This window comes from Solanum lycopersicum, chromosome 9 (assembly GCF_036512215.1).
Source record: "Solanum lycopersicum chromosome 9, SLM_r2.1".
NCBI lineage: Eukaryota > Viridiplantae > Streptophyta > Magnoliopsida > Solanales > Solanaceae > Solanum > Solanum lycopersicum.
In genome coordinates this window covers 45,630,133-45,641,366 of record NC_090808.1, presented here as the reverse complement: position 1 = coordinate 45,641,366, position 11,234 = coordinate 45,630,133, and the positions used below count along the sequence as shown (strand labels likewise).

General features: G+C 34.2%; 1 protein-coding gene across 1 annotated transcript; it reads right to left on the bottom strand.

The window, feature by feature from the left end:
- Positions 1-7,188: 7,188 nt before the first annotated feature.
- LOC101261448 (cytochrome b561 and DOMON domain-containing protein At3g25290) lies at positions 7,189-9,274 on the bottom strand. Its single transcript, XM_004246987.5, has 3 exons — positions 8,480-9,274; positions 7,808-8,062; positions 7,189-7,651 (listed from the first exon to the last, which is right to left on the bottom strand). Exons 1-3 carry the CDS (start codon positions 9,095-9,097, stop codon positions 7,379-7,381), a joined length of 1,146 nt encoding a protein of 381 aa, XP_004247035.1. The 5' UTR covers positions 9,098-9,274; the 3' UTR covers positions 7,189-7,378.
- Between the last annotated feature and the right edge of the window lie 1,960 nt (positions 9,275-11,234).

Genomic DNA, 11,234 nt, shown 5'->3' with positions numbered 1-11,234 from the left:
GGCATCAAATTTGATGAAGAAATTCAAGGCTTGCTTCTTCTTGGTTCCCTACCAGATTCTTGGGAAACATTTAGAACGTCATTGTCAAATTCTGCTCTGGATGGTGTAATCTCTATGGATTCCGCCAAGAGTAGTGTCTTGAACGAAGAGATGAGAAGAAAAACTCAAGGTTCCTCTTCGTCGGATGTCCTGATAACTTGCCCTAGGGGGAGAAATAAAACTCCTGGTTCTCAGCATAGAGAACAAAATAGGAGCAAATCCAATGGCAGACTTAAGGATATTGAGTGCTATCATTGTGGCATGAAAGGGCACACAAAGAAGTTCTGCAGGAACTTGAAGAGGGAGAACAAAAACAAAGAGGAAACTAAAGAAGATGGCAATGAAAACTGCCTACCCACCGTCACCACCGAAGATCTTGTTACCGTTCTTGATGCAAACATGATAAATATTGCTTGTGATGAGTCAAGCTGGGTTGTGGACACTGGTGCCGCATCTCATGTGACATCAAGGAAGGATTTTTTCTCTTCCTACACTCCTGGTGATTTTGGAACCTTGAGTATGGGTAATGAGACTGTTTCTAGGGTGGTTGGTATTAGTACAATTTGTTTGGAAACTAGTGTTGGAACTAAACTAGTTTTGAACAATGTGAAACATGCTCCTGATGTTCGTCTGCACCTAATTTCTGTTGGTGTTTTAGATGATGAAGGATATGTTAGTACCAACGGTGATGGAAAATGGAATCTCATTAAGGGTTCCTTGGTTGTGGCTCGTGGTAACAAACGTTGTGGTCTATACTGGACTACGGCCTCTGCTTGTGTTGATATGGTGAATGCTGTTGAGAGCGATAGCTCTTCAACATTATGGCACAAGAGGCTTAGCCACATTAGCGAGAAAGGACTTAATGTTCTAGCCAAGAAGAAATTATTGTCAAATTTCCAAAGTGCTAAATTAGAAAAATGTGAGCATTGCTTGGCTGGTAAATAAAATAGAGTTTCCTTTAAGTCCTACCCTCCTTTGAGAAAGACAGAGTTGCTTGAGTTAGTGCACTCTGATTTATGTGGTCCAATGAAGACAAAGACATTAGGTGGTGCACTTTACTTTGTCACTTTCATTGATGATTGCTCGAGAAAACTTTGGGTCTATGTCTTGAAGACTAAAGACCAAGTGTTAGGTGTCTTTAAGCAGTTTCAGGCTTCAGTTGAAAGGGAAACTGGAAAGAAATTGAAATGTATTAGTACTGATAATGGTGGTGAATATTGTGGACCATTTGACGAATACTGCAAGCATCAAGGTATTAGACACCAGAAGACTCCTCCCAAGACTCCTCAGCTTAATGGTTTGGCTGAGAGGATGAACAGGACCTTGATGGAAAGAGTTAGATGTTTGCTTTCTGAAGCAAAGTTGCCAAACTCATTTTGGGGTGAGGCTTTATTGACCGCTGCACATGTTATTAATCTATCTCCTGTTGTTTCTTTGCAAAGTGATGTACCAAATAGTGTTTGGTATGGAAAGGATGTTTCCTATGACCATTTAAGAGTATTTGGTTGCAAAGTTTTTGTACATGTGCCGAAAGATGAGAGGTCAAAATTAGATGCCAAGACAAGGCAATGCATCTTCATTGGATATGGCCTAGATGAATTTGGTTACAGGCTATATGATCCAATTGAAAAGAAACTTGTGAGAAGCCGTGATATTATTTTCATGGAGAATCAAACAATTGAAGATATTGACAAAGCGGAGAAGGTAGAATCTTCAAATTTTGATGGTATAGTCCATCATGATGAAGTTCCTCACACAAGTGTGCATGATGTTGTTGGGTTTGATAATTATGGTGACGCCCAGAATCATGTATCAAATCAACATGTTGATGTTGATAATAACAATGATATTGTTATTGATGATCCTGTTGCTCATGAAGTTGTGGACTAAGGTCCACAAGACAACGGTTTCCTTCCTCCCGTTATTAACCAAATGAGTATGTGTTACTCACTAAGGGGGGAGAACCTGAATGTTATGAGGAGGCCATGGAAGATGAGCACAACAATCAATGGATTGAAGCCATGCAAGACGAGATAAAGTCTTTGCATGAGTACCACACTTATGAGTTGGTAAAATCGCCCAAGGGCATGAGAGCTTTGAAGAACAAGTGGGTTTTCAAAGTTAAAGTTGAAGAACACAACTTGAAGCCCAGTACAAAGCTAGATTGGTTGTTAAGGGATTCGATCAAAGGAAAGGTATTGACTTTGACGAAATATTTTCTCCTGTTGTGAAAATGTCCTCGATTCGCGCAGTTCTAGGTTTGGCTGCTAGTCTTAATTTAGAGATTGAGCAGATGGATGTGAAGACGACTTTCCTTCACGGTGACCTAGAAGAAGATATTTATATGGAACAACCTGAGGGCTTCAAAGTAGATGGTAAAAAAAAATTGTATGCAAACTCAAAAAGAGTCTCTATGGCCTCAAACAAGCTCCCAGACAGTGGTACAAAAAGTTTGAATCTGTTATGGGGGAGCAAGGCTATAAGAAGACTTCTTCAGATCATTGCGTATTTGTACAAAAATTTTCTGACAAAGATTTTATCATCCTTTTGTTGTATGTGGATGATATGTTGATTGTGGGCAAAAATACTTCCAAGATTGACGAGCTAAAGAAAGAGTTGTGTAAGTCTTTTTCTATGAAAGACTTGGGTCATGCCAAGCAAATTTTGGGCATGAGAATTACTCGTCTTAGAGATAAAAGAAAGATTTATTTGTCCTAGAAGAAGTACATTGAACGCGTATTGGAGCGCTTCAATATGAAGAATTCTAAGCCTGTTAGTATACCTCTTGCTGGTCATATAAAGTTGAGCAAGAAGATGTGTCCTACAGCTAGGGAGGAAAAAGAGAACATGGCCAAAGTTCCATATTCTTCCGTCGTCGGAAGTCTAATGTATGCAATGGTGTGCACTAGACCTGATATTGCTCACGCAGTTGGTGTTGTCAGTAGATTTCTCGAAAATACGGGAAAAGAGCATTGGAAAGCTGTGAAATGGATACTCAGGTATCTTAGAGGAAGCTCAGATGAATGCTTGTGTTTTGGAACATCAAATCCAATCTTGAAAGGCTATACAGATTCTGATATGGCAGGTGACCTTGATAACAGAAAATCCACTACTGGATATTTGTTTACTTTTTCAGGGGGAGCTATATCATGGCAGTCAAAGTTGCAGAAGTGTGTTGCACTATCTACAACTGAAGCTGAGTATATTGCGGCTACTGAAGCCAGCAAGGAGATGATATGGCTAAAGCGATTTCTTAAAGAGCTTGGTTTGAATCAGATGGAGTATAATGTCTATTGTGGCAGTCAGAGTGCAATAGACTTGAGCAAGAACTCCATGTACCATGCAAGAACAAAACACATTGATGTCAGATATCATTGGATTCGTGAGAAAGTGGAGAATGAATCATTTCACGTCAAAAAGATTCACACAAGTGAAAATCATGCAGATATGGTGACCAAGATGATACCAAAAGACAAGTTCGAGTTATGCAAAGAACTTGTGGGTATGAGCTCTCTCTAAAGAAGTTGAAGATACCTTCTTCCAGTAAATGGGACTGGAAGGGGAGATTTGTTGAATCCATCCCATTGTTTTAGTCAACTTTAGTTATTCAATTGGTACAAGCAATTGTTAAAAAGGAATAGTAATTGGAGTTGAAAAGAAAAGATTTGGTAGTTGGCAAATTGGTAAGATTTGCAACCATTTTTGACTTTGCTATGTTTACATATGTCATTAGTGACATAGGTATGGTTTTATCCTTCTATAAATAGAGCATTCTTGCTCATTTGTAGAATACACCAAGTTAGAGAGAGAAACCATTTTGAGAGCAAAGTGAGGTATTCCATAGACTATATAACAAAATAGTCTGTGAAGAAAAATAGAGTATGAGCGATATTTTGGTAAGACGGAAACCAAAAGAGTGTTGTTCCTTTTGAGTGTGTAGTAGTCACATTGAGTGTTGTCTTCGTGACTACACAGTGTAAAATTCCTTACTATAGTAATATCAGTTGCTCCTCTTGGCCCGTGGTTTTTTCCCTTATTCAGAAGGGTTTCCATGTAAAATTTTTGGTGTCGTTATTTTCCCATTTTATTTCCATTACATTTACCATATATACTTTTGTGCTTGTCCGTGTTTTCCCAACAAAAGGTTGATTTTGATACAATTAAAGGCACCAAACAAACATTGAATTGAAGAGTTGTAGTTCGACTATAACACCAATAAAGTAAGGTGAATGCTTTGAATAAGGAGTCTCCTTGAAATAGAACTCTAAGTCAAGAGAATTCGAGTTGATGAGGAGTTTGAAGTGAAGAATAACTTTTTAAAAAGTTGTGATTAAATAGAAGCAAAGTCATTCACAATATTTATGCACTCAGTAAACAAAAAGGCAATTGACAGATTGACTTTGTAATGCTACATGAATGTGAAGAAACACATTGAAGAACCAAGTTCTATAACACATTTTATGTATAGAAAATTTTTCTTTGAGTTGTTGCATTAATGTATCCTTAGTTTCAGTGAGTGAGTTATATATTGAATTAGAATTATGGTCTACAAGTTGAGGCAATTCGAAGACTTGGGTACACATAGCTTGTAATTTTTTGTTGAAAGGATCATTGTTAAGTAAAATTGGACATAAATCTTATAGAGATATAAATCGTGAGTTTTACACCTTTTGTAAGCCCAATATTTTACGTAAAAATAGTGGTGTTTAACTTCTCTTATTGTTATGTTGAAACATGTTAGATAGCCTTTTTCCCTAAGGCGGAGATTCTAATTGATTAACAATGATCTAGGTCATATAGAATAACAATATACATATATATGTTGTCTTTCCTTTCTCTGGCTTCATTCCATGTTTGGTTTGAGTAAGAATTTTCCTTAAATTTGGAGGAGTTGTAACTTTTCTTTTCGTTTGCTTCTTTCCATGTCTGTGTAAGAATCTTCCTTGAATCTGGACAACCTTCCTTGTGTGATTGATGTCTTTTACTAACTGTCAATCATTAAAACTAATGCAATATGCTTCCTCCCTTTTTTAACAAAAAATAATATCTAATTTGACTTAGAAAGGAGTTTAAAAAAATAAAGAAGATTTTTAAATTATGGTTTTAAATTAAAATTATGTCAAATGTATCAAAATGTTCATTAATTTTGTGACCTTAAAGATGTTATGTGGAAAATTAAAGTTAAAGTGTTACAAAAAAATATTCTTTTGAAACAAACTAAAAAAAAAGTGTTAATAATAATTAAAGATTTGCGACATTAATTAAATACATCTTTTAGTAAAGAAAAGAGGTTTCGTTCGCAAATAGGATTTTGAGTACATGTACATGTAACATAGAATTTAAACCACTTTTAAAAGTTATCCGTGTAATTGTAACGCGTTAACTTCATATATAAAAGTAACGGACGCGTCACAAAATTGTCCAACACATTAGTGCAATGAAATGAAATGGGAAAAAACGAACGCACTAATACCAGAATCCATAAAAAAAAAAAAAGAGAGAGAGAGAGATTGAAAGAGGAATAACAATAGCAGCATAAAGGTGGAGAATGATGAAAAAGTTGAAAGCATTAGGAGACAATTGAAAAGCTTTAGGACCACCATTATTACTCTTGCTAACTTTTATTAAAAGGAGTAAGAGAGAAGTATTTAAGATATTTTTAAACACTGCGTAAATTATTAATAGATTTTAAAATGTCTTTTTTACTTAATTAATTGATTTTAAATGCATTTTTTATAGGTAATTTTAATATTTTTATCAATTGTTTATTAAAAGTTTTATGATCTAATCAGAGTTTGAGACTATTTGTTATATATGTCATGTGGTAGATTATGAGTGTGTTTAAGTTTAATTAGTCAAGTAAACGACTATTTTTTAAAAATATCAATAGTTTAAAAACAAAACTAATAGTATATACCAAATTCAAAAATGTTTTTAAATATTTTCTCTACTAATTACCCTTTTAACATAGCCGACGAAAAAGTGAAGGATTCTCGCGGGTATAGTCTAATCAATCAAAAAGGGAAAATTCAACATCTTTTATTCGTTTTTCCAAGTAGCAATAACTCTTGTCATCAAATATTAATTTGTTATTGTTTTTTTTTTTTCTTTTTCTTTTTTTTTTGGGGGGGGGGACAAGTTGTCCTTTACTTTTGGGATAGCTAGAAGGAAAAAATTTATTCAAAATCAATCAATTCTATTTCACGTTATTTTGGCTTAAACAATGTGTTTAGGAGCTTCTATCTCTTTTAACTTACAATCTTTGAAATAAAACAGGAAAAAAATGAACCAATATACTTTTAATTTTGGGGGATAAAGTTTTATATATATATATATATATATATATACATATATATATATATCGCTAGTTTAAGGATATTTCTTTTATCAAAAAATATAACAAAGAATGAAATTGACTTATTTTGAATAATTTAAAAATATATCACTCTTTTTCTATGGATAAAACGTTGTCAAGTAAACTGTAAGTTGTAAGTTAACGGTAACAAGAAGAAATGAGTTAGGCAAATACTTTTTTGATGAAGATTATTAAATTAAATATACTTTTTACAGAATTCGTAAAACTTAAAAGATAGATATCATGGTTTCTTATTACGACTTCCTCTTCCATGTTCACTGATCCACTCACCTTAATAATTCAAAAAATATTTAGTGCTAGCAATTAAGTTGCTTGGGTTGTGCTTTGCAAAGAAGATTAAAATATTTTGTAAAATGAGAAAGAATAGAAGTTTCCCACATGGCAGGTTAGTGCTTGCTCAGTCAACTATGTTGGCACCAAAGATGATTTGCTAATTTTATAGCACATTCATTCACGTGCCGAAGTGGATGTTACAATGTCAACTCCTCCGACTTTTCAATTATATTTTTATATTTCGTATTAGATTAAAAATACACAGTTTTAAAAGGACTCAACATATATTTATTAATACTTTTGAAGAGTCCGAGCAACATAACTGATAACACAGAGGACAAGTTGAAGGAAAGAAAAAGGAGGGCAGCATAAGCATATGTTTCAAGTAATCCCCCATCAAACACACAATTATCATTTCCAGGGCCAACATAGTTGTCACATGAAAAATAAGGGCATATAAGAAAGGCACCAAATTGACCTAAAAACATCCACAAAGTGTGTTCTGCAATTGAAGTGATCAAGTCATATATTTATAAACATGTTATCTTTAGAAGCCATTGTACAATGAGGATAACAGAAGAGGTAGGGATAATAATAAAAGAATCACTTCGAGCAAATTCTAGTATATATATAGAGTGAGACCGATTTAGACAGTGATAACTGTAGCTTCCCCTGTCCTCATCGAGAAGATCAACCATCATATGGTTTGGTTGTTTTGTTAGATTTCCTCTTTAACACAACAATCCAGGTAACCACTTCCAATAATAGGGCGATTACTCCTAACACAACTAGTATGCCAATATATGCAGACCTCCACTTTGTCGCTGGATCTAATATGTCGAGACCTTTGAATACATTAACCAAGCTGAGGATAAGCATTGTATAGCCAACTCCGTGATGGTAGATATTCCAGTAAAATCTGTACTTATGATCCTTCTTCGGCCTCAACAACAAGGCAAAAACCTACCGACAAACCAAAGATTAGCATATACACAGAGAAACCAACTTATGTTCAAAGAATTTACCTAAGGTGCATATAACAAGTTTCTGTAGCATAAATGATATAATGAATAGCTAGACGTAATAACGATTCAGGCCTCAGGAACACAGAAGCTTTACCTGCAATGTTGCAAGACAGAAAAGTGCAATCCCAATATTGCGATGGACGTCATAGGTGATACCCTTTGATTCACTTCCAAGCTTAAGACCAGTTGCCCATCCAGCAACTCCAATAACATAAGCAGAACATTGGCAGGAAATATGAAGATAAAACCATGCCGGATCAGCAGATTTGAATGTCCTCATGTACCTCGCAATGATGATCCCGACAGGAAACAGAAATCCCCAACTAATAGCATTAAGGATTCCATGGATCTGCAGTAAAAATTACATATTTTTTTAAGCACTTCCAGGTAATGGATCCACCATCAACTAGTGATATACTACCAATTCAATAATTAAAAAAAAAATTCAAGAAATATCAATTGAATATCCAGTAAAAGCGACTAGTATTGTTTCAAGATTCCCCCACCTAATTTTTTTGCTGAACCCTTAAATCTTATTCTTCTTCTTGAACATGAAAAAGGCAAATATGAACAAAAGCTAGCGACAAAAGGAAAAAATAAATCAATAGATGATATATGGATAAAAGCCCAGCATAAACTAAACTATTCACATAAAAAAAAAATCTGCGTTTACTAAAAAAATTGGCCATGTTAGGTCCATCCTTAAACAATATTTAACGGTGAGATTGGCTAATATTAGAGTCAAATAAGGATCTGAAAAACTCACATTTTTTCTAGTGACCCTAGAATCGCCAGAAGCGCTGCTTTTGCTTTCTCCACTCAACAAATCAAACGTTCCTTTCGAGTTCAGATTAGCTGGCTGAAAACCATGTTTTGCAGGAAAACCATCGGTAACAGAGGGTCCCACCTGCCATACATGATTCAACGTAGTTTTCCCCTTTTCCGGTAGCACAAGCGTTGCAAACAACCGCATCATTCCGCCGGAGAATTCCGCTGCAGTCTCTTTAACATCAAACCACAATTTAGACGACTCCATAATTGAAGAATAACTCGAAATATCATACGTTTTCACCACCATTTCGCCTTTGGAATTTTTGAACGCAAACAATGTTTGCGCCCCAACCATACCGGGAGCGTTGGGATTAATAGCCCACGCAATCCATCCGTCAGGTTTATCCGGAGGTGCAACAAATGCGACAGAAAGAGTGGAATTAGCAGCATCGTATGTCCAATGAAGGAATGATTTGAGTACTGGAAGATCGCTACAACGAGCATAAACCTTGTTGTTGGTGAATTGCTGTGATGAACATATTTGGGATAGTGATGGGGAGAATAAAGAAGCAAAGACAAGAATAACGGCAACGAAAACGGCCGGCGAAGACATCGTGGCCGGAGATTAAGATTTGTCCGTCGGACTTTCGTAACGACAAGAATCCGGCGATTGTGGAAAATATATTTATTCACAGGAAGGCGTGTATGAGAACCTCCAAAATTTGGAAGGTTATAAATATTTTTCCAACAATATGCTTTTAATTTCTTTTTTACAAATTCAATTCACATGGCAAACTCATGTTGATATACATCCATGCTTATTAGGCGTGTAATCATCAAATTATTATCCGAAAAAACTAAAAGTATTTTAAACTATTTGAAATAATTTATATTTACCTTTAAACTTTAGTTCGGTTTAAAACTATCATTCTAGTCATAATATTGGGTCAAAAGTACTCTTCTTATTAATGAAAGTTGTTAAATGCCACGTGGATGTCATATAGATGCCACATTGGATAACAATAGGATTCCACTGCCACGTAGACAAAACAGAAAGGATCAAAAATACCCTTAAACTATTCAAAATAGCTCATATTTACCCTTAAATTATATGTCAGTTCAAAACTACCATTCTCGTCAAACTATTGGGTTAAAAGTATCCTTCTTATCAACAAAAGTTATTGAATGTCTTGTGAATGTCACATTGCATGCCAATAAGGTTCCACTGCCACATAGACTAAATCTCTAAATCCCAATTACTTCCCCACTCATTTCATTATTTCAGAAATGATATAGTCACATATTCTCCCTCATTTCGCCGCTAGGGTTTCATACTTTTATTCGTGATTGGGTTTCAAAGTGGATATTCATGCTTATAGGTTAGTTAATATTTTTTTCTCATTTTATTATGTTTACAATTTCAAAGCATATAGTTAAGATTTCACAATTTCCCCCCTAATTTCGCAGCTAAGGGTTCGTAACTTTCTTCAGGGCTGAGTTTCAAAATGAATATTCATGGTTGTAGGTTATTAAATATTTTTTCTTATTTTATTACGTTTACGATTTTAAAGTATGATAGTTAGAATTTCACAATTTTTCCGTCATTTCGCAGCCAAGGTTTCATAAATTTCTTCGGAGCTGAGTTTCAAAGTGGATTTTTGTGGTTGTAAACACAATAAAATAAGAAAAAGTTTACTAACCTATAGCCACGAATATCAACTTTGAAATCCAGCGACGAAGAAAACCGGTGAAACCTTAGCCGCGAAATGAGGGTGAATGGGTGAAATCGTTACTGGAAAATAATGAAATGAGGGGGAAATGAGTAATTAAGTTTTAGGGATTTAGTCAATGTGGCACATGTGGAATTTAACAACTTCTGCCAATAAGGTCACTTTGACCTAATAGTTTGACGGCAAGGGTAGTTTTGAGTCGAAATATAGTTTAAGGGTAAATATGAGCTATTTCGCTTAGTTTAATGGTACTTTTGACCTTTTTCCTTATAGTTTATGTGACAGTGGAAATCTATTGCGTGTCATGTGGCATTCATGTGGCATCCACATGGCATTTAACAATTTTCATTTATTAGAAGGGCACTTTTGACCCTATAGTTTGACGGGAAGGATAATTTTGAGCCAAAATATAGTTTAAGGGTATATATAAGCTATTTCAGATGGTTTAAGGGTATTTTTGACCCTTTTCCAAATTATTATTATTATTATTATTATTATTATTATTATTATTATATTTGATTGTTATATTTGAAAACTTTTGAAGCTCGAGTTATATTTTTTTTTGATAAATATTTAGTATTAAATGCATTTTTCACAATAATATGAAATGTAATTTAAATGAGTTTATTTTATAAAAACAATAATTTTTGTTATTGTACAATTTTTTTCAACTAAAGTAAAAAAATCTGGAAAAAAAATTCCCATTGTCAAAAGGGGTCCTACGTTTATTATTTTATTCTCAATTTTAGCATAAAATTAATTATATATAAATTGTTTATTTTATTTCCAATTTTAGAGTTGAATTACATGTAAATCTATCTAATTATTTGATTTCCAATTTTGGCATAGAATTACTTATTAAACATTGTGATTATTTGATTTCTAATTTTGGCATATAAATAGTAATATATATAAATATGTATGATAATCTGATTTTCAATTTTAGCAAACAAATTTCTAGGGATGTTCATGGTTATGGTTAAAAAATCAAACCGTATTGCAATTTAAATCAAACTAATA